This window comes from Athalia rosae, chromosome 2 (assembly GCF_917208135.1).
Source record: "Athalia rosae chromosome 2, iyAthRosa1.1, whole genome shotgun sequence".
NCBI classification, from domain to species: domain Eukaryota; kingdom Metazoa; phylum Arthropoda; class Insecta; order Hymenoptera; family Athaliidae; genus Athalia; species Athalia rosae.
This window is the reverse complement of record NC_064027.1, coordinates 31279828-31302123: the sequence shown is the minus strand read 5'-3', so window position 1 is coordinate 31302123 and position 22296 is coordinate 31279828. Positions and strand designations below refer to the sequence as shown.

At 36.8% G+C, this 22296-nt stretch overlaps 7 protein-coding genes and 1 long non-coding RNA gene across 28 annotated transcripts; 5 read left to right on the top strand and 3 right to left on the bottom strand.

Annotated features, from left to right (window-relative positions):
* Positions 1-493: 493 nt before the first annotated feature.
* On the top strand, positions 494-4855 carry LOC105688438. Of its 3 annotated transcripts, none has more exons than XM_012404770.3 (3): positions 494-1255; positions 3269-3385; positions 3519-4855. In XM_012404770.3, exons 1-3 carry the CDS (start codon positions 1211-1213, stop codon positions 4503-4505), a joined length of 1149 nt encoding a protein of 382 aa, XP_012260193.2. In that variant the 5' UTR covers positions 494-1210; the 3' UTR covers positions 4506-4855. The 3 variants fall into 3 exon arrangements, with proteins under 3 accessions (XP_012260193.2, XP_012260195.2, XP_012260194.2); XM_012404772.3 differs by lacking the exon at positions 494-1255 and adding an exon at positions 2139-3091; XM_012404771.3 differs by lacking the exon at positions 494-1255 and adding an exon at positions 2139-3149.
* On the bottom strand, positions 1609-2713 carry LOC105688440 (RNA-binding protein 7-like). 2 transcript variants are annotated; one of them, XM_048651443.1, is made up of 3 exons: positions 2651-2713; positions 2432-2516; positions 1609-2281 (listed from the first exon to the last, which is right to left on the bottom strand). In XM_048651443.1, the coding sequence occupies exons 2-3, from the start codon at positions 2513-2515 to the stop codon at positions 1721-1723; spliced, it is 645 nt and encodes a 214-aa protein (XP_048507400.1). In that variant the 5' UTR covers position 2516; positions 2651-2713; the 3' UTR covers positions 1609-1720. The 2 variants fall into 2 exon arrangements, with proteins under 2 accessions (XP_048507400.1, XP_012260201.2); XM_012404778.3 differs by having other exon boundaries at positions 2432-2658.
* A 292-nt stretch (positions 4856-5147) lies between the features above and the next one.
* On the bottom strand, positions 5148-11174 carry LOC105688439 (spermine synthase). 3 transcript variants are annotated; one of them, XM_012404776.3, is made up of 9 exons: positions 10155-10667; positions 10045-10047; positions 9660-9949; positions 7446-7557; positions 6995-7117; positions 6747-6901; positions 6564-6653; positions 6259-6450; positions 5148-5851 (listed from the first exon to the last, which is right to left on the bottom strand). In XM_012404776.3, exons 3-9 carry the CDS (start codon positions 9939-9941, stop codon positions 5705-5707), a joined length of 1101 nt encoding a protein of 366 aa, XP_012260199.1. In that variant the 5' UTR covers positions 9942-9949; positions 10045-10047; positions 10155-10667; the 3' UTR covers positions 5148-5704. The 3 variants fall into 3 exon arrangements, with proteins under 3 accessions (XP_012260199.1, XP_048507396.1, XP_012260198.1); XM_048651439.1 differs by lacking the exons at positions 10045-10047; positions 10155-10667 and adding an exon at positions 11123-11174; XM_012404775.3 differs by lacking the exon at positions 10045-10047 and having other exon boundaries at positions 10155-10666.
* On the top strand, positions 7300-9404 carry LOC125500088. The gene is made up of 2 exons (XR_007277276.1): positions 7300-8803; positions 8974-9404. It is a non-coding gene; the product is annotated as an uncharacterized LOC125500088 (long non-coding RNA).
* On the top strand, positions 10714-15642 carry LOC105688372 (zinc finger protein 419-like). 9 transcript variants are annotated; one of them, XM_012404614.3, is made up of 5 exons: positions 10714-11376; positions 11540-11573; positions 11763-11905; positions 11982-14452; positions 14558-15642. In XM_012404614.3, the coding sequence occupies exons 3-5, from the start codon at positions 11819-11821 to the stop codon at positions 14589-14591; spliced, it is 2592 nt and encodes an 863-aa protein (XP_012260037.2). In that variant the 5' UTR covers positions 10714-11376; positions 11540-11573; positions 11763-11818; the 3' UTR covers positions 14592-15642. The 9 variants fall into 9 exon arrangements, with proteins under 9 accessions (XP_012260037.2, XP_012260036.2, XP_048507385.1 ...); XM_012404613.3 differs by having other exon boundaries at positions 11540-11674; XM_020853724.2 differs by having other exon boundaries at positions 11153-11171; positions 11540-11674.
* Positions 15628-16477, bottom strand: LOC105688377 (probable small nuclear ribonucleoprotein G). Its single transcript, XM_012404627.3, has 4 exons — positions 16358-16477; positions 16168-16190; positions 15921-16045; positions 15628-15747 (listed from the first exon to the last, which is right to left on the bottom strand). The coding sequence occupies exons 1-4, from the start codon at positions 16387-16389 to the stop codon at positions 15697-15699; spliced, it is 231 nt and encodes a 76-aa protein (XP_012260050.1). The 5' UTR covers positions 16390-16477; the 3' UTR covers positions 15628-15696.
* On the top strand, positions 16402-19119 carry LOC105688376 (transcription initiation factor TFIID subunit 8-like). Of its 2 annotated transcripts, XM_012404626.3 has the most exons (6): positions 16402-16733; positions 16799-16872; positions 17017-17303; positions 17390-17540; positions 17637-17780; positions 17886-19119. In XM_012404626.3, the coding sequence occupies exons 1-6, from the start codon at positions 16552-16554 to the stop codon at positions 18047-18049; spliced, it is 1002 nt and encodes a 333-aa protein (XP_012260049.2). In that variant the 5' UTR covers positions 16402-16551; the 3' UTR covers positions 18050-19119. The 2 variants fall into 2 exon arrangements, with proteins under 2 accessions (XP_012260049.2, XP_048507397.1); XM_048651440.1 differs by having other exon boundaries at positions 16569-16872.
* Positions 19109-22162, top strand: LOC105688373 (PRKCA-binding protein). 7 transcript variants are annotated; one of them, XM_048651432.1, is made up of 6 exons: positions 19608-19747; positions 19905-20054; positions 20261-20326; positions 20561-20879; positions 20943-21138; positions 21216-22162. In XM_048651432.1, the coding sequence occupies exons 1-6, from the start codon at positions 19707-19709 to the stop codon at positions 21914-21916; spliced, it is 1473 nt and encodes a 490-aa protein (XP_048507389.1). In that variant the 5' UTR covers positions 19608-19706; the 3' UTR covers positions 21917-22162. The 7 variants fall into 7 exon arrangements, with proteins under 7 accessions (XP_020709391.2, XP_048507391.1, XP_048507389.1 ...); XM_048651434.1 differs by lacking the exon at positions 20261-20326 and having other exon boundaries at positions 19606-19747; positions 19934-20054; XM_048651433.1 differs by lacking the exon at positions 20261-20326.
* Positions 22163-22296: the final 134 nt, after the last annotated feature.

The following is a 22296-nucleotide window of genomic DNA, read 5'->3' as shown; positions in this document are numbered from 1 at the left end:
CGAACTGTCATCAATTCTCTCTTATTCTTCCAATTTCCTCATGAACTATTTAATCACCTTAGCTGCCAACAAACAGTGTCAACAATCACCTGAGAAATTCTGTATACCGATTCTTCTGAAACAAATATGAAACATTCCAATGTTTATAGATTTCCACATGCTGGAGGAGCCAGAAGCCGACAAACCTGCATTTTCCAACCAGACGTTGCATCTATATTCAAATAAATTTGACAAGTAGTTTCGATGTTGCTAGGTTCCATTGTCCAGCCCCAAAACTTGCAAATGTCTGAAGACTGTAGCCTCTGATCCTCTGACTGTTTTCCATCTCGAGACCAAGAGCGCAATTACCTGAATGAAGGAGTAATTATAATGACATGTCATCATTAGTATACGTCAACGTCAGGGTTGTGTTTGACTCGATTGAGAGGATATGCTCCGATGAAATGTCAAAGGTGTGTCACGAGTTTTTGATCAGTGAGTTCTTAGATTAGTAAGTTTTGACGCCATGCAGCTAGAGTAACACGACCTTAGACTTGTTTCCAGATGTTGACCGGATATTTTCTATTTTTTTCTAATTGTCCGGATTTTTTTTCGATCTTTGGTCAATTTTTAATTGATCTGCTAATGACTGCATCTTCGGATCTCGCTGGAGGTGTCCTGTGATTCAAAACCGATGGGACGTCATCCTGGATTCATTTCCGAATTTTTCCTGATTTTTTGCGATTTTTTCCGATTTTTTAAAATATGTTTGAATTTTACAGCCGCTAGTCACGTGGCCGCACTCGCCGATGCAGCTAGCGCCATGTGGCGGATTTTTAGTGAACTACTGAAACGAGTTCCGGCCACTGCCATCTTGCGGATTTTTACAGAATTCATGATTACGTTTTCAATTCCACGATCAAACTTACGTGGAAAATTATTTTTCCTCATGACTTTAGAGAGTGAAAAACCGGTTCTCTTCCTCTATGCTACACACTACCTACGGTGGTATGGTATGTGTCTGTGATGCAAGCTCGACTAGCGCGTAATAGAACCATAGCTCTTTAGTACCGCGTAACCAAAACGCGCTACCATGGTGTAAATTTTATAGTAACGAGTAGTAACGAGAGAGGGGAAGAAAAATGTCTACCGTGGGGGCACGTGACAAGCGTCGAGACTTTGCATGATCAAATACTCGCTAAATTTTCTGGAGTTACTGTGCTAATAGAAAATGATCAGTAGTTTTCATGCTGTGTTAAAAAATGCTGTGGACGTGGTGAGTTTTCACTTGATCTGCTAATGACTGCATCTTCGTCTATATATGTATATATATATGTATATGTTGTTGTATGTTCATCTCTAACCAATCGTTATGGTATTTGCTAACTTCATCTGGAACAAAGAATCCAGAGTTCGAAATAGTACCGCCAATTTCAATCTTTGTATCAATGCAGCTATGAGGCAGTAACAAGACTTTGTAACCAGAAAGTTGAGTAAATATTAGTAGGTATTTGTCGTAATGGGTGTTCTATTGTCTCATCAAAGTCGACCTATATTCGGTGCCAAGAAACACCATCTACAGATGCAACTTGTAAAATCCGGGGACGACTGTTATTCAGACTAATACGATATCAGTATAAATAGCTTTATAAGAAGTATAAATAGCTTTACAGCCAGGTTTTTGATGAAAAAAAATTGATCGAATTGGCGCTAGGTTCTATTCCATTTCCATACTTCCCTATCAACGATAATTTCTTCCGTCACTTCTCGAATCAGAATTTCGAGAATGATCATGTGAACGATGGGAGGAGTGTCTGTCTTTGTGATAGCTCCTGTCTCTTTGATCTCTTCTTTCTCTCTTTCGATCACGCTGGTATGGATGTCCTCGAGGAGGTCTTCTATCATCTTGCTTCACCCAAGCATTCACCTGACTGGGATACATGACCATTTCTTGTCCGGGATAAAAACCACCGAGTGAAACATTTGGCATCATGTTACCAAGTGAAATTTCGTGTCTCAATTGATACGGATTGTTCAATATAGCGGTAGCTTCTTGCGTCTTAAGTTCATTTCCCATGTTGAAACAAGGTTGCTGCTGTGTCTGTAGCTGTGCATGTGCTTGTGGCGGTCGTTCAATGTTGTTCCTAGTTTTCATAGTCAGTACTCTGTCAAACAATGCCGTACCTTTGAAGAGATCTAAGGCATATGGTACAGAGATCGTATGCCTAAATGTTACAAAGCCATATGAGCGCTGTTTTCCATCTCGATCCTTGGGTATTGAAACCTTCTGAATCGGACCACTCTGTGAATAATCAGAATAACTATTAAGGTAACAATCAAAAAGTGAGTAAAGACCAAAGGAGTTGGAAGGAAAGTGGTGGGTTCAAACGTAAGCCAAATTATCAACATCAGTCTGGGTAGAAGCAGAATAACCTTACAATTAGTATCTTACTTGTAAAAACAACTCATATAAGAGATCTTCGGTTACTTTCTCGCTCAAATTTCCGCACCAAACAGTACGACGATCCTCGTCCATTCTGACGACAAATTTTCTTATATCAGTGTTGTCAAACCATAAAGTAATTTGCGTTAACGCGTATTCCAAAATTGCATTATTTATCTTGCAAATGTCGTATCTTATATTACGATTACGATCTACCTTAACACTCACCGCAAAGTACTCACGGATTACGCAAGGGAGGGCATCATGTGACAAGTCCTGTTCTCATACCAACCACTGAAATGTTATACATACATTTCAGTGATACCAACCAATCGAGTAAGCTTTCAGAGGCGGAACCTCGCTTACAATTGGTTGATTCACGACTTGTCGATTCAAGATGGCAGAGCTGCGTTCAGGAAAATTGGGACAATAAAAATTCTATATTTTCTGCTCACTGATCTTATACTTCTGCTACCTGACAAGTACATACATACGTACGCCTAGTACTTGTAGTACGTACTACGTACGCGAAGCTGTCAAGAAAATTTCCATTGCACTTTTCCCATTCAAAAGAAGAAAATTTCCATTACCATTCTGAAGCGAATCGCCCCCGTTTTATGGTTGCTCATTTTTGTGGACATTATCCCATCAAAACAGCCACTTACAGCCGTACGTATATTCGTTACATGTGGCCTGTTATAACAATAACAAGGAGGATGTGAATTTTGTAAGTGTCAGGACGTTGGGAACGCAGCATTTGTTTTTTACATAACAGCTTGATTACGTTAACCTTCCCTACCTGTATAGTACTCGCATAGTACGAACCTCATAATCTACTTTGTCCAGTTTCGCATAACTGAGATGGTTGAAAATAATGACCCAAAAAATGATGACATCATGACTTTAGTCAACGTGAGATTGATTACAGACAGCAAAAAGCTATTGGAAGAAAGTACTTTGAACGTAAGTCATGTAACTCATATTGATAATATGTATTTGATCACAATCAATCAAAAACAATATTTTAAAGTTATGGCTGAGGTTAATTCGTTTGTATAGCACATATATTGATGTGAGAATTTTCTTTTCCTCCCAGTTACAAGAAAAAATACAGAGCAACTTCAAACAGCTAATGAGTGCCCTAGAATCCAGAGAGAAACAGCTATTGCGGCAAGTAGATGCAGTTCATGTACAGCAGCTTTCACTGATACAGTCAAACCTGGAAGTTGTATCATGTAAGCCTTTATTGAACATAGATTTAAGTTTGAGAGATGACATAGAGTCCCAGATTTTACGCCTCGGCAAATTGGAAGTGTCTGGAAAAAATTGTATCAATGTCAATGACGCAGAACCATATAAAATTCAAGAATATCAAGATGCTGATAAGGATCATGAGAGTTTTAATAAATCGATCAAGACCGAAAATGAAATACAGAAATGTTTTGAGAAGACAAATAATTTTGTAGCCGTAGAAGGTATGCACGACGCTAACATATCATCAGATGAAAATGCTCCGACTTTTGACAATGGCACTTTTAGCTGTTCATTGAATTCTAGTCTTGATTCAAGCATAGAAATGGAAAACAGGTTTGTTCAGGACTTCAGTGTCTCGTCGATCTCAGGTTGTATGATGATTCAACAGCAATCAGACATCGGAGACAATGAATGTTTGGCTAATTTTATTGTCCCAAACTGTACTTTCTTAGATTCAACTCATGAAAACTTAAAAAAAGATGGACCTCAAAAATCAGAATGTTTAAATCAAACTTTAGAAACTCTGCAAGATTCTCAAAAACAGTATGTTGTTAAGAATCTGGAATCCCTAAAACTAAACAATTTGAATTGTCACAAAGATACAATTGCAAATAACGAACACAGATTGCTTAAACATCTCAGCTCATTGAATGAGCGTTCTAATAATCGAAAATTTCGAAGAGACAGTGATGAACATCCCAAGCAAATACAGCAATGGCTACAACAAATTTTAGTTGAAACTGAAACAGAACCAATGATACATGAAGTCGAACAATTTTCAGAGATTTCCAAAGTGAGATCGCCAAGTGAATTTCCGCTAGAGACTTGAAATAATTATTTGAATATTTATTTTAAGTCTGCTGGTGTAAGGAATTATCACTGTATGCCGTTGAATAAGTAGAAAACTGAGTTGATCGCAACAAGTCCTCAACGGGGCCAAAGTTTCCACAAACATGGGAGGTAAACCAAAAGTCTGATTTTCCATCGCTGCTACTTGAATTATCTACTATAGTTTATTTATTTCCTAAGATACCTGTACACCGTATTCAAAGAATTTGTCTTTGTGTGATTTACTTGATAATTTTATATTATTTTTCCTATTTATGAAACAAACATCCATACGCGTGCATTAAATTTAAGAAATGGTCGGAATACGTTAATAAAAAATTATATACCGAGTTTACTCAGAGTTTCTATTCTTACACACATGTCTTCAGTTGCTCCATTCCAAGTCCTGGTGAAGTATCAAACAAATTAGAATCCTGATAACTTTAGCGAAAATTAGACCAAAATTAGAACAAAATGCAGGTGAAAATATTAAAAAAAGATACCATGTCAGCCCTGTATTAGGACAGTCCACAATTAAATTGACATCATGAAGAGAGAGGCCTATCGGAGATTGTCCAAACATGTTTGCCAATTTTTATACCTTGTAGAACATACACTCATTGTAATGGGAACAAATATCAAGTCTTCTGTCGGTATTTTTATTTATATTATACATGAATGTAGTATGCTATGTATAATACAACATCTTTTGAATTTTTAAACTTAAAACATAGCTAACCAATAATATTTCTAAAATATAACAGTTATATTGCTGCAGATTATTTATTATATACTAGAAATAGTCTACAAGTATGAATCGAGAGTATCCAAATTTAGCATTTAGCGCCAAGTTAGCAGTTACTGAATTTCGAAGGTTTAGGCCATAAATAAGGCGATAAGGTAGAAAGTAGGATACGGACAACCGGTCGAAATATATCACATCCACAAATCCAAGTGTTTTCCATATCTCAGAACAAATTGCCCAAGATATTACCTCTATTTACAACATTAATATGACCTGATAAGTTTAGAATGTGAACGTATTGCTTTATATATTTAATCCTTTATTGACCTTCAGAAGAACTTGATTACAAGGTTTCATGTTGAAACTGGAATATAAGTTGAATCATGACGGTCATGGCTTGTAAGAATATTTTATATCAGATTCGTGGATGTATCAAAGTTCGTATGTTTAATCGATCATTTAAATGAAACTTGATAAAATACCCAATCTTCGAAGAATGAGGGAATAAAAGCCTGAGCCTTTGTGAAAGTAACAGGTACAGGTAACTCGGACAGAACTTGTTCAAACATTGTCAGGGATTCTGGACACGATGCAGCACTTCCCTGAAACGAAGCATAACAATATTACTACAAGTGTGAGTGATGACTCTGAAATGTAGATGAGTATTAATTATCAATCGTGGGTCTGATCATAGTACTAGGATTGACAGGTTACTTTGAGATGGTTGGACTATATTTATATACCTTATGTTCTGTATTTGAAATTGTACGTATTTAATGCATAGCTTGAGGACTGACAATTCTTCAAACAGTCTCATTTTTTTTTTCTTCTAAATTCACAACTAGATAATGGTCGTTTAGCTAAGGTAAATTTTGTCAAGATGTTGCGCGCCATAGAAACATATCACCCCTAGTTGTTAGTGGAATTTGAATAAGTTAGCCACAACCATGTCTAAGCGCCCACAAGGTCGCTGTTCTCAGAGTACCATTGTACACTATTATATACTTACGTGAGTCATAAACTTGCCAGTTGGTTTCAACACTTTGATAACCGAGTCTAATATCAATCTAATAAAGTCCCATCCATCTCCATGAGGTGTTGGACTGATAGGTATATCAGTCAAATCACCAAACACATAATCAAATTGACGGCCTTCGTCGATCATATGCGACAGCATCTTGGCACAATCAGCGACTATAATCTGGAATCAATAATTAAATTGGAAAATAAAACTTCAGCCAAACCCAGGGAAAAATAATTGTAATCTTAAATAAAAGATCTCAGAATATTATAGTATTTGTCTTTCATGAATACTTCGTAATTGTCAGCCTTATTTTTATCCAGACAATCACCACATATGCTCCTCATGTGTTGACTGCATGCTTTAATCACAACATCGTCGAGCTGTAAGATTAACAACAGGTTGTTTAAAGATCAATGGTACAATATGGATACAATTTTTGAGCAAATGAATACCAATTCAGAAAATATGATTACCTCAAGCATTGTCACAAACTTCGGTTTTTCTTTTAATAATTCCCACAGCAATCCCCCATCTCCACCTCCAAGGATAACAATTTCTTTTCCAGCGTAACTCTCTTGTTGACGCTGCATGAGTGTCTCTGTGTAGATCAAGTCAGCCTCCGACATGTCTATAATATATTGAAATTATTGTGAAAAAATCGTCATAAATATATTTATACACAGTGATGCATATAGAATAATGGGATCATTGTCAAACTTACTTTGTAATTCATCAAGAACCAACATATTTCCCAAAGACTTGGAGTGTACGATTTGAACTTTTTGATATGGAGAGCGTGCTTCGAATACCAATTTGTCAATGTCATATTCCAGTAACCTCTCATCTTGAAAAATAAAAGGACAAAGCTATGAATGAGTATACACAGCAATGTTTCTCTATGCTGGGACTTTGACAAGGCCACAGAAAAGCTAAACAAACTTAATTATATTTACTGCAGAAATTGCAATTTTTTAATGAACGCATGTGGCCACCTGGCAAAACAGCAGCCATTTACAATTTCAGGAAATTTGAATAAGTTTGGTAATCTTTCACTTTAAGGGGCATGACTTTGTTAGAGTTGAAGAAGAATGACATTATTGATATCTTGATAATGAGGTCAATTGATTCAAAATGCCTGACTTACTGTAAAAATAATAATGAATAAAACTCACCAGCGGTTGGATAGAATCGCTCAAAAGAGCCACCTCGTTTAATGGGGGCAAGCGTGTGTGACCGAGTGGCAGCAGACGCTGCCAGCAATTCAGTCTCCAGGTCTCTCGCTGCCTACCATAGGCATCAAACGAACCAACAAACAAATAGAACAAACGACCTAACTAATTAACCAAGTCTATACCCGCTAAAGAGTACAGAGTCACTAGACAAGGGGTACCTTGAATTAAAAACATGTAAGCATGTACATAGGGAATTTAATATGATTATAATGGGTTATGCTGAAATAATTTAGTTGCTAATCAAATTACTCTTTGTGAAACTCCTATAATACAACTGATCTTGTTGCCCCAGTTGAAAGGATCAAAATTCTGTTAGCAGATCCGCCCAAATTCATCTACAAGAGGTTTATAGCATCCAACTATTCTTACTGATGATAAATAAAATGTACGTGCTCGAGTATAAGGACAAATATTCAGACAAGCCAAGAAAAAAATGCTTTGAAAACGAACTCTTCAATCAGCATAGACGAATGAACACCTATATTCTTCAATATAGACATAATTTTGATGGCTATCCCCATTGATTACAGCCGTGATGCCATGGACGCTAAAGGTCTACGAACATTCCTACCCTCTTCTATGAAAAAACCGTAGCAACATCAAGTATATGTGCAGCAATAAGAGAGGATCTGTAAGCTCTGTTCTATATCAAGTAATACATAAGGCAGAAACCACAAGTGAAGTGAATGGTAAGAACAAAAGTAAATAGATTGTGAGAATACAGCTTCTATTCAATGATGTCGGATAGAGATCATGATTGGTTTCATGTCATATGAATGGAAAGCTTTCGTTGCGGTGGCTGTTCGAAGGCAAACAACAATACCTTCCAATACGTCCCGTCATGGCTACAATGTGTGTTCTGTTTTCTCATCCTTACTTTTCCCTCTCTTGTTTCTAGTCACTACAAATACACAATACCTACTACCGGAGGCTGAGCCGGGATATACTAGAATATTCTGTACTTGAATCACAAAAGAACTGCATCAGACAATGCTAATGAAATTTAGTGATTTTGACTTCCGGAGTTCACAAATGAATATAGCAGGAGAAAACTAGAAAGAAAAAACTTAGTAGATTTAGCAGTATAACTTTTCCTTTGTACAAATAATATTGCAAGTTTTACATTGATTTCAGAAGATTTTGCAATGACGTAGAAAATTATTCATATTCACCTGCCCATTGACAAACCAATCCCATTTGGTTTTTGAAATACATAATTAAAAGGACGGAGGACGGATGGAATAAGGACCTAATCCAAGAATAGTTATCTTGAAACAATCGTGAAAAACATGGGAAAGGTGAAATCAACTGTTTCTCATAAATCAAAATGTATGATCTGTTTTGTAGATGGGTGGGTCACAATCTGTAATTGTTTGATGCCAGAAAATTTCATGCTTATTCAAGGTAGCAGGGTTGGAATGAATCGAGTTGGGCAGGTTTTTAAGAAATGCCTGCTTTTGTATTACAGGCTCCTGTAACAGAATGTAAGTGTTTTTCCGATTTACATACGAGGTATTCTTCGGTACAAAAATACTCAATTAGTGCCATGCCATGAATTAAAGTTATTGATGAATCGGACGCACTTCGGTACTGAATGATACAACTAAACTGCATAAGTCACTAAGAACCACATGGAACTACTAACGCGTTTACAAGCTATCGATTCCAGAGAAACGCTGCATACTAAATGCTTAGAATTCTATGGAATATAGTATATTCAAATGTATTTGACATTTTTTGGGGTCCAAAAAGTTCTTAGGAGCGTGGCTCTATTCGAACCAGACCTCTGTTCCAAATATAGATCTTTGTTTCACACAAACGAAGCACTTCGCAGCCACAATATTGGTACAATATATAAATCTTGTAATTGTATAATTTTGATAAAGTTGATCTCCAGAAGGGTGTCTAAGATGATTCCAGCCCTCATTTCATCCACAACGTCAATTAGCATAGACTACTACTTTTAATAACATCTACAACCTGAATAATGGTAACCTAGTTCCAGAATATATGTTAACCGAGATGTAAACTCAATACACTTTGAGATAATGGAAATCATCTGACCTTCTATTCTGGTTTTGTGAGAACTCGAGCACATCTATGATAACGGCTTATTAATATTTCTGCCATTGTGTTATACTGTTTTTTTCATACCTCAAATTTGAATAGTGCCTCTTCATTATCTTCTTTAAAATACTCAATGTTGACAGTAATCAATCCTTTGGGATAAGCTCGCACTGTGATTAGACTTCCCTTTGCACCTGTGTACAATAAAAGCAAACTTCCTTCTATGTTGGTCTCGGTCAATGGCTTCAAATTGTCGATATGCTCTCTCAGGGTATGGGCGATTGTAGACTTCAAATTTGATCGCTTCTCCACATCAGATACCATGTTACTTGATACCGTGAAGTCTAGCAGCACGGTGTGAGCGACCATTTTGATGTCTGCACAGGTAATCATGTTTGAACATCAGCAAAATTTCTATTAAATTCACTGGTTTATAAGTAAATATCTGGTTGAAAGTACATATGGTACGTACATCCTGCAATGTGAAAAATGCAGCAATTTCATCAAAAATCCGCATAACGAGGGTGCTTAACAGTTACCCATAAATAATGGAAATAAATACTATTTTAATTATAGACTGACCTGAACTAGAGTGAACGTATAATACTTGTAGCAATTAATGATGAGTTACGTGAGGACACGAAATCAACAGACGGAATATTACTAGCAGATGCTAGCAGTTTCGCCCTAGCAGTTATTCACCGTATAAAATATGACGTGAATACACGCAGAACTTTACACTCGTTCTTGATGTCTAATAACTCACGTCTGTAAGCTCAATTCGTTCAAGTGACAGTTAACTTAAAATCATTAACGTAGATTTTCGTCAAGCCCTTCCTTTTTATTCTGTTTATTTTATGCTTTTCTTTCGATGGAAATGACACTAGCGCGGCGCGTCGCAATAGTCTCTAATAACTAATAGTTGGTTACTAGACCGTGGCTGTGACCGTGGTCCCCCTAATCTCTGTCATGGTCTCTAGCCGACATCAATCAGAACTAACATTGGAACTAATGTCACATGTGATAATTGTTGGTCTGTCGTGTAAATGGCATTTTGAGAAACTCATGAGGCTGTTTTCACACATGTTTTAAATCCAGATGCATAATAAGTACGTATGTAGGTATGTACGTACGTACGTACGTAAATTAATTCACACCACGAACGTTGACTGAAGATTCGTTCTGCCAGAATGAAAGTAAACAGAGTAAACAGAGTATAATTTATGATTAACGACGAAACATATATTTGAATTTAAACTTATTGCGTGATCATAAAGCGTGAACACAGTTCTTGAATAACCTTCCTCTAATCGCAAGAAAAATCTGTGCTGAATTTACAAAAAATAGCCAATTATTATTCCCAATTTTGAAATATGGTGATCGATTGGTCAGCGGTTGTGTTCGCTCTGGTTCGCTCTCTCGCTATAAGATTTCCAAAAACTGTAGCGTGCGCTCTAGACGGCAGGGGAACCGGATTTAACTTGGATGTAACCACCGCGGGATCATCCAATTTCTAAATTTCCTGCAAAGCGGATTGGTTGACTACGTACGCTTCGAGTTCGGCTCACGGCTCATCCACTCATCCATGGCTCACTGATTGTGAGTTCAGCGAAAATTGTTACTGTAAAATTTTGCGGCGGCGGTATCCGGTGAAGGAAAATTTTGCGACTAGTAAATTCGAACGTGCTGTGTTGATTGAATGAAACTCAATAAAATTTTGCTAATTCATTTCCACTGAAGGCGCGATGACTGAAAATTCCAATCCTCAGTCAACTTTGGAGGAGCTCATAATATTAAAATCTGGGTAAATGATTATTTTTCAAAATTACGATGACTGAATATAAAGGATCTTAACAATCAACGATAATTATCTATAGTATATACATATAGCGACCCGCAAAGGTTAGCCAGGAACATCGACAAAGACACAATTCTTTCGCTTATTTTCATTCATTTAATTGTTCCAGTTTCCGACTACGTGTTTTGGTTTTAACCAACGAGGTACGGCTAATGAATGAATCATCTTTCAAATAAATAGAATCGAATGCGAATAGTCATTGTTGATCAAAAAATTCAACCCCATTCTTCAGTCAACATCAATAGTAAGCGATTCATTGATAGGTTTTTTTTTTGAACAACTACCATTCGGATTCATTCTGTTTATGATCTGTTATAACCTCTTCTTTTCAGTGTAATTCGATTTGAATGGGTATTGTCATTGAGATGAAGCAAATCTCAAACACAATATGTCGCTTGTTTCAATATCGAAATTGATATCAGTGAATTACCGAAAAGTTTATCCTAAACCAGTAACACAGCCATCCCTAGCTGAGGTTGGTTGAAGTCAGTGAATTTCTGGAATGATTCGTTTTTCCAAATTTTATCCAAACTTCTTCCCATTCCCAACAGATATTTCAGTCCGAGCCAGTAAAGCGACTGCTATGCCAACCGAACATTGTAATTGAACGAATTCCAGATGCCCGCTTAAGAACGCTTCCTACTTCACCAAAAAACGCTGTTCTAATTCCAAGCAAGAAAAAAAAAGCTTCAAACGAGGAAACTCTGAGTAAAACGATGCGTCCAGATATATCAGTAATGGCCGTAATGTCGGAATGTAACCAAGAGGAACCAGCTACAATGTTGCCATCAAAGCACAAAGGAAAATCTGAAATAGCCCTGACAGTTGTTAAACCGAAAAAAAAACAATGTGAGCATGAAGAACCTTGTGAAAATATAGTTTGCGATGTTTCCATACAACAACACATTGACCAGAGCGGTGTTTTGCCTTTGCTAGCAGTAAAAATTGATAATGATGAGATAAACGCTCCTGTTAAAAAGCACTGCGGTAATCCTATGTGCGATACTCTAAGTATAGAGCACAATCGTTGTCGAAGAGCATTGATAAAACTGTCTCGTTGCGACGAAAAAAGCACATGTGATGTTTGCGGTATCTTTTTAAAAACTCGTAGGTCAAGGTTGAGCCATAAAAACTGCAAAAGAAAGGATATTTACACACATAATCTAACAAACGGCGCTCAAATACTCAGAGAAAAAATGCGGAAGAGAGAACTCGAATTGTTACAGGTGGCAAAGACTAAGAAGAGGGAATATCTCGATCCTGTTACAGAGTATGAAAAAACCATGGAGACGTTAAAAAACAACAAGGAACTTATAGTTATAGCAAAAAATTCATTTAAGCAACAGTCTGTACTTACTATAACCAGAGAATCGCACAATGACCTACTCAGTTCGTTGCCACAACAACAGCAACAACAGTATGAAGATTTTGGGCAGGAAATTTTTGGTAAATTGTTACCATCAATTCCTATTGTATTACCTTCCCAGAGAACAATTATTGGAAAAAAATTTAGTATAGAGAGCAATGAGAGCGAAACTGTCAAGCAGCCTGAAATAGCAAATGTTTATTGTTCTGAATTGCCTGTAACTTCGATTCAGCAAAATTCTAGGCAACAGCAGTTTATCAAGGTAGCTTCTTCGAAACAGCTGAATGTTATTCAACCCGTCACCATTAATGAATGGGTTCTCCCCCAAAGCCAAACAGTCGCAAGTCCTGATAATCAAAATTCTGCAAGACCCTATCTCACCCCTATTAGAGTTGTTCCTATAACAAGTTTAAAATCATCACCATCTTCGCATCACGAAATTCAGGGCATTCCCACTTTTTGCCTAGTTCCTCACAACCCGAAGAGATCTGGTGTCCCTATTCCTAGAAATCCTAGTATTCATCCCATTCCAATAACTTCTGGTACATCTCCAAAGCTAGCAAATAAAGCTAACAGAAACGAGAAGTTGCCGCATTCAGAGGTTCTGAAACCTATGCCTATGTCACACAGAAAATATCGGAGTCGGATCAAATGTGTGGATAAAGTTATTAAGATATTCAAATGTCCGTATTGTATGAAAAGCTTTAGCACAGAATGGTATTTCAAGATGCATGTGGCTGGGCATAAAGGGGAAATGTTGGTTACTTGTAAAATTTGTGAAAAACAATTCAGCAATAGATACGATTTAAAAAAACATATGCTCAATGATCACAATGATGGAGAATGCAGGTGTGAAATTTGCGGCCAAATATCAATTTGCAAATCAGCATTAGAGATTCATGTAAGATCCCATACTGGTGAGAGACCTTTTCATTGTAACGAGTGTGACACAGCGTACAGATCAAGTACAGACCTAAAAACTCACAAGCGGAAAAGACACAATTTTATCGAGTGTCATTACTGCCATTCTCAGTTTCTTACAGAAAATTATAAAGAGCATTTATTGTCAGCTCATCATTTAACAGAAGATGAAACATCACATGGGATAATACAGATTAAAAATCAAGTAATTAACAAGGGGAAAGATTTGTCAGACAATCTGAATATTGAAACTAATGTTTTTCATAGTAACTTTGTCTGTAAGGATCTAAAGTTGGGTATAAAGAAAGAGTCAATAGACGAGCTAGTGATAAAAGTAGATATGAAGAGGGGGAGTGAGGGAAAAAATACAGGTTTCAGTAAGAAAAAAAAACATATTGAACATGAAAGTGGTGGTCTACTTGAAAGGCATGACAAAAGTAAAGCTGCCAATGTCATTCAAAATAATTCGGTTGTTGTGAAACGGGTGACAAACAATTCTAAAAAGGGTTCCATAACTATAAAACCTAGGACTCGAAGGAAAACAAGGCATTCAAAGACTACATATCAATGTACGATTTGTAAAAAGAACTTCAACAGCTCTTCAATGTTAGAAAAACATCTTGCTACAAAACCTAAAGAAGCTATGGAATGTTGCAAATGTAAAGTTCTGCTACATAGTACGACTGACTTTAAAAAACACACCGATGCTTGCAGCAAAATTATCCAAAGAAAATCGTGTGAGTATGAGTAATTTATCAAGTGAGTGAAATTATTGGTGAATCACATAAATGACTTGTGATCGAATTCGCCAAAACCATCTCACATTTTCTTTGATTATAGAAGAACATCAGTCGTTTTGAAAGGACTAATTTAAGAATCAAAAACGCGTTAAACGAGCATTCCGGTATAAGATCGAACCAACTTGGGAAAAATTGAAAACAAAATAATTTTCAGAAATTGCAGTTTTCGTATGAACCTTAGAACTGTAGAAGTACAATATTTCAATGAAGGCGTGATCTAAATATCAACCAATAATTTAGAATGAATGTATAATGAGAAGAAATCTTGAGAATTGATAACACTGTTCCGATGACATCATTTTCCTGTTTTCCACTGGTAAAGTGTACAGATAAAGTACTCATTTTTTAATTAGCTTCAAGTAAAATTATTTTATCTTATTTTTTCTGTTATCGTAATTTCTATTTGTCACCAGGATATCATTAGGAGGATGATTGCAAAGATAAGAAAGAAAAATCTATCGCTATTTAATCCTTTGTTGAATGAACTTTTTTTCTATAGAATCAAGAGATTTTATCTAATGATAATTTTGTTCTTGTTAGTTGGAGTAAGCTCTTCATACTGAAATTCATCACAGCAGCGGAGCTTTTTTTTTATAATGAGTATCATTGTTGAAGATGAAAAGAAATTATGATTGTCGATAAATTACTTCGGTGCATCGGTATATCTCTGGTAATATCATCTCACATTTGCAACAACAGCATCGTTAAATTACATAATCTTGAAACTTCAAAAACCCATTAGATAATATTTTCATATTTTTATAAAACAAACGTAATAGTCATGATAACATTGCTGTGGAAAGTTTTACCAAAAAATAACCAATTGGCATCAAAAATTGTGAATAGAATGTCATATGCTTACCTAGAACTATCTTTACATTCGATTTCAACGTTACGTGCAGTTATCTCATGTAAATCTCATTTGTAGAATAACTTTCATTTGCATTGCCTTGATTTGTGGAAATGGTTACAGTACCGGCTTCATGATGTTCTAAGCCTTTGCATTGTAATACAAAAATATTCGTGTTGATCTTATTCGTGGTCAATGTGTACAATTTTTAATCTCATTGTGGAATATAAAATGAGCACCAATAAATAAATAACGAGTACTGGCATTACAACAAAGACATTCATTTATTCATTATTATAACCTTTCAGTAATAATCTTTGTGCCAGCTATTATATTCTATCCAAAGCCTCCAGCATTATGACACTGTTACCTCGTATCACCTAGAATAAAAATGATCACAAAATTCACAGGTGTCCCAGAACACAAAACGGTATTTATTTGCGCTAGTAATTTTATCAATTTGAAAAACATTTGAATGCTTGGGTTATGTAATGGCGAGTGGTCAACAGATTCTAGTACTCAAGATGTGTCAGGTTTGTTCTAATATTCTCACCACCATCCCGATATTATTCTTGGTTCCATCCTTGCATTCCTCAACAGTTTCATCAATAACCATGTTCATGAATGGATCAAATCCCCGAAGAATTCCAATGACATGTCTTCCACCATTCAATTTAACTGTGGAAAGAGATATTTGTTAAAAAAAAAGTGACCAATACTATGATCAATTTCTGATTGTGACAGTAATAGGAAGAACGAAATTAAGGCGTAAAATATTTATAGATTCTCACGAAACTTACGTGACAGCTTCTTGTCCATGTATCTGAAAAATAGAAAAATTAAAATCATAAGAGTCACTTGAATCTTGGCTTATATTAGAAAAGATGAGTAGTGACGTTTGTGATCATAGGAAAATGTCACATAACTTGAAAAATGATGGATGGTGCGTTTCCTAAAAATTAGCAAATACTCTGAGAATCCATAACTTACTTTTTTAGTTCTGGGGGATGTGCTTTGCTCATAATGACGCTTTATTAATTATTGTTAACCAATAAAAATTTGTGTAACTATAGCAGGAACAAGGAACAACGCTGTACACAAAACTGTCCCAAAATATATGCAAAATATACGGATGCTCGAGCGTGATAGCCATAGACGTGGTGATAGCGTTGCACGACAACCGTATGCTATGGCTAACAATATGCAGCCATTTGTGGCCATATGTAGACCAGATTCAAATAAGGTGTGTTCGAGAACGCTTTGGAAACCGTTCAGCAAGCGATACATCGTTGTTCAGCTTCGAACTTGGCTGGAACAGAGGCAGAACGGAGCGTTGTGGAGGCTTTATTTTGACAAGCGAGGGCTGGTAAGCAGAATGGAGACACAGATGGTCAACACAAGAAGAAAAATATTAAATCATGTCGTTTGTAGTATTCTGATAGAGTGTGGATTCGAGATATGTGAACGACAGGCGCTAGAAACATTAACGGAAATGCTGCAAGCCTGTGAGTTCTTTATACTCTAAAAATAAATTCATTTCTGAACCCGAACTCATGGTTCCCCTTAATCTTGTGTCGTTTAGTGATTTCTTTTTGTATCTTTTTCGAATTGATGCCCTTTCACAACTGAGAATTATTTCGACTTTGCAGTCATCGTAGAGGCTGGAGACTCAGCTAAAAACTACTGTGAATTAGCTGGTCGAACAGAGCCTCTTATTGCAGACATCATTCTATCGCTTGTAAGCATGGGCATCAGAATAGATGGGATTGAAACATATGGAAAAAGGTCAAATAGGTCAGTCTTGCCTCTGCTGCAGCAACAGACTCAAGCGAAACAATTAAATATACTACAAGCAGGTGTTAAACAAAACCATCCAGCCCATATACCTAATCATCTGCCGCCATTTCCGGATCCACACGCATATATCAGAACACCTGTAAGTATTTGATATCAATATATTAACAATATACCAATTAACTACAATCTTGATATTAACAAGACTCTATTTCTTACTTGTTACAGACGCATAAACAACCAGTGACCGAATATGAAGCTATTAGAGAAAAAGCTGCATTGCAGAAACGGGATATCGAAAGGGCATTGACCAGATTTATTGCAAAGACAGGAGATACGCACAGCTTATTTTTGACTGATGACAACACAATGTTTCCTTGTAATTACTGACCACATACCATTTCTTTTCTTTCGTTCTTTGATGGATGGAATTTTTGTATTTATTAGCAATCATTATTTTGCAAATTATTTTCAGTGATATCATGTAAGCCCCAATTTCCAAGCTATTTAACCGCACTGCTGCCACAAGACCAAGTGTTTGAACCAGAGCCAGAGTTCCAGTGTGAACCAAGTCTACCTAAAAAGAAAAAAGAACAGCTAACGGAAGATAAAGAAGAAGGTATGTACGGTATGCTGAGTGAACAAATTACACAGTCGTCTCTTTAGATGTTTATAAATCATAAGTGACCTTTGAAAAAAAGTTTGAATACTTTCAAATTTTTAGCTAATAAAGTACCAGCTGAAGGTGTTGAACAATGTGGCGAAGCAGTCGCGCAGCAAGATATCATAGACAACCCCTATTTGAGACCGGGTAAACTGCCAAAAAATAAAATAAGTTTGAATAATAATACAACTGCTGTTAAAAGAGAATCTGGTATAGAGATTTGAAGAATACAGTATCAGATAGTATACTATGAATACAGTATCTTCTTTCAAATAAACTGTGTTCTCTGCAATTTCATGATTCAGAATGACTTTGTTACGATGTACGTACGTACGTACATACATATAGAGGTGCTTTGTATACATTTCGGTATACAATAATAATAATAACAATAATGATGATGATGATGATGATGACAATGATGTTTTGCATATTGGCGAAATTAACAAATGTCCTCTATGAATATTGTTTGCGTTTCTAACTCGAAACTCAGTAACAGAAACGGTCCAACAAAACTCAACATCTGATACAAATACATGCTACTAGACACCGCAGAAATGAATTCAAATTTTATTAAGGTTATTAGTGTACAATTATTTGATTACTTTATCTTACATCTTCCATTGGCAATAGGTACATTCAATGCTAAGATAAGGTATGCCTAGACATTTTTCTCTTTTTGTGTTTGCAGAATTAGGCAAGGATGCTTAATAATGAAAAATAGTATCGATGATATAACAAGAATAATTTTTTGAGTATCGATATAGCTTAAGACTCGCAAAATGTTGGTACCAATTGAAGAACGTAAACAATACTATTTTTATAAGTATACCTAAAACATTATGCAAAGAATATACAAGCTAATTCGTTGCTAAGTTCGTGCAGATTATTTTTACCTTCTTTGTGAGCAAAACCTCATATTTGTGGGCTTATTCTATGTAGGTATAACATCATTAACAGTACATATAAGGCAGATAGCGTGAATTTTCATCCAACTCCAGGTTGGAGAGTCTACAGTAACAGAAAGCTTTATGTTCTAACTCTCTGGTTACAACTGTGAAGTTCTACAACTGTCATTCGACCAAGCCATCAACCTGGATAGCTCTAGTTTCACGTCAGGTCAATCTGTGGTCAATTAAAAAGCGGTTTCTTCAGCTCAGTCCAGGATTTACACGCCATTGGTGGGTTATCTACGATGAGTGGTAATTTCCTGCCCCTGTAGCATTCTTTGGTGCATGTTAGGGTTGGATACAGTCCCAGGCCTTTTCTCTAACGCCGCTTCACAAAATTCGTCTACAGTCAAGATAGGTATGTATCAACACAGGATTCATAGTATATTTTTATACATATGTATACAAGCAGAAGAGTCGAGAATAGTCTAACCGTATCTTAACTCTGAACCTTATAGCCTGTTTATCCACGTCCATAGTTTAGCCATTAATTTTGTTGCGTGCCGTTGATCCATCATAAACTCATATTTATACATACGTATGTATGTATGTGTATAATAAAGCATTGAGTAAAGTGACGTTATGACGCAAATTTTAAGGTGCCTTTTCACTTACGTCGAACTGACGCACTTGCGTCAGTTTGACGCCCTATCCTTGCTGCCGTGGTGGAAGCACAGTTATAGATGGAAGTAGTGAAGTGAAAGCGACGATAGCGAAAAACTAATTAGGATAAGAAGGGATAAATAACAAATTTCATTTAAAATTCATGAAGGAAAAAAAATCCGTAGAACCTTCAATTAACGGTAGAACGATTGTAGAAAATTGAATTATAATCCAGTGCAGAAGTAATACTGATTCTGGACTAATTACTCTTAGACATTTTGCTTGAAGATTATATATATTCCAAATAACAACTCAAAAAATTCCAACAATGGAATCTGAGGACGATTTTTTCTTCGAAGAAGATAAAATGTTTGTTGAATTTTTAACATTACCAAAGAAAAACTACAATCCAATGTCGTGCTTTGTTGTTGCATTATCCTTTTCATATACCATACATAGTTGATTTGATCTGTTTTTCCGTATTTATGCATGCCTCGTTTGATGTCATCTAACCGCTGTGACACAGTTTAATGAACAGCTTCTTATCGCCTTCAGACACAATCTCTCCTACCACAAATTCACACGGAGCTGACCGAGATAACGAAATCTCTTTAACTGCTGTGCCTCTGGCTAGTGTCGCCGAACTGCATCAGCTAACCATAATGGAGGATCGCATGTATGCACTTTGTTTTCATTATGACCATCATTACTATCATTAACATATTTTCAAATCATACCAATATCTGAACATTTGAATCTCTGGATTTCTGAGATATGATTTTAGTTTTTCATGTACGTATATATATTTTTAAATCTGTTGTGTGTATCTAAGTTCGAATCGCATAACGCACGATTTATTTTTGCTTGCTGCATTGGAGTTAGTCCAGACATAGAACTGGTTGCACGAAACAGAGCTGCTGTCGCTACTCAGCTGTCTAACTATCAACTGTAAGTCCTAACTGTGAAATTTTAAATGAATTCGATTGAATATGAACTGCTTCACATCAACATATGGATAAAAAATTTTCTTGTAAGCTGATGTCCAGATAGAGAAGTAGCGTGAACTCAGAAATTGCTTTGGTTCAAGAGATTGAATGGTACATATCTCTAATGATAGAACAAAAGTTCCGGCAAAGCTCTGAAATAATCTATAATCCACGATACTTGATTTACAAACTTCAGGGGCATGACAATCACCTCTGGAAATGTGGTGATCCAGAAAGACTCGAGTAATCTGATTGGCGTCTGCATCGGAGGTGGTGCACCGCTCTGCCCTTGTCTCTACATTGTTCAAGTCTTCGACAATACTCCAACTGCTCTCGACGGTACTCTCCAAGCTGGGGACGAGCTTGTTTCGGTCAACGGAGCATCTGTCAAGGGATCAACAAAAGTTGAAGTTGCAGAGATGATTCATGCCTGTGATGGACAAGTTAGCATTAATTACAACAAACTTCACGCGGACCCGAGGCAGGGACGATCCCTTGACATTGCTTTGAAGAAGGCATGTACCTACAACTGCAAATCCGTGTTGAAATATGATTAAAAATAATTGCTCACATTTCAGGTCAAGCACAGACTCGTTGAGGGAATGGGTAGTGCAACAGCAGATGCTCTTGGTTTGTCACGAGCTATTCTCTGTAACGATGCTTTGGTGCAAAGGCTAGCTGCTTTACAGAGAACTGAAAATCTTTACCGAGGACTAGTTGCTCATGCAAAGGCAACTTTACGTGCCTTTTTCGATCTTGCTCAAGTTTACAAAGGTACCAAGTAGTTTCTGATAGGTGTTCTTTATCTACATATATCAGTATTTTACATAACATTTATTTGGTTCACCAAGCCTTCGGCGATGCTTTTGCCGCGATTGGAGTCAGGGAGCCACAGCCTCGAGCCAGTGAAGCTTTCAGACGGTTCGGAGAGCAGCATAGACAAATGGAGAAGTTTGGTGTTGCAATGTTGAAGGCTGTTAAGCCCATTCTGAGCGACTTAGGGACGTATCTTCACAAAGCGATTCCAGACACAAGATTGACGATAAGTAAATACGCAGATGCAAAATTCGAGTATCTCTCTTACTGTCTCAAAGTGAAGGAGCTAGATGATGAGGAGCAAAGTTACATAGCCCTTCAGGAGCCGCTGTACCGACTGGAGACTGGAAACTACGAATATCGACTAGTCCTGCGATGCCGGCAGGAGGCAAGAACCAAATTTGCTAAACTAAGGTCCGACGTTTTAGTGAAGCTAGAATTGCTCGATAACAAACATGTTCAAGATGTTATATGGCAACTACAAAAATTTGCTGCCGGCCTTGGGAAGTGCCATGCTGAATGTAGAGACTTGCTTTCCGAATCCAGCTTGTTCCCAGTTGAAGTTGATCTTTCACGCTCTGCATTCCAGTACAAAACGACTGGTTCACTTCAACCCTCGATAGACAGCGAGGATGGTGTGGAAGAAGAGGAAGGAAAATTAAATGATACCGGAGAAAGTTCCATACTTAATATTCAGGAAAACATGCTACTCTCAACAAAGCCGGACCGGCTCTAGTATTCAAAATTATTTATTCCTGAGATCGTTTTCTTCAGTAATAATTTTTCATAGAGACATAATCAAATCACAAGAACGTTTTCCTACTTGTTTTTGCCTTTAGTTTTACCTACTTTCAGGCAGCTGGATTTCTTTGAGTGAAACCAGAATGTCCACTTCTCTCTCACCTGCATACCATTTGACCGATATTTAACACCAATTATTTGAAGCAAGGTGTGAAGTGAATAAAAAGTGAATTGATAAAAATCGTGCAATTGCAGTGCGTGCATCTAGTATCCGATCCCCTGGATTCCCAAGCTCCTGCAGATCGCAGGAACCTCCGGTGTGTTGGCTGTTTCACGTGGGTGGCTGCATCAATGGATTTGATCGGTATTGGAGGG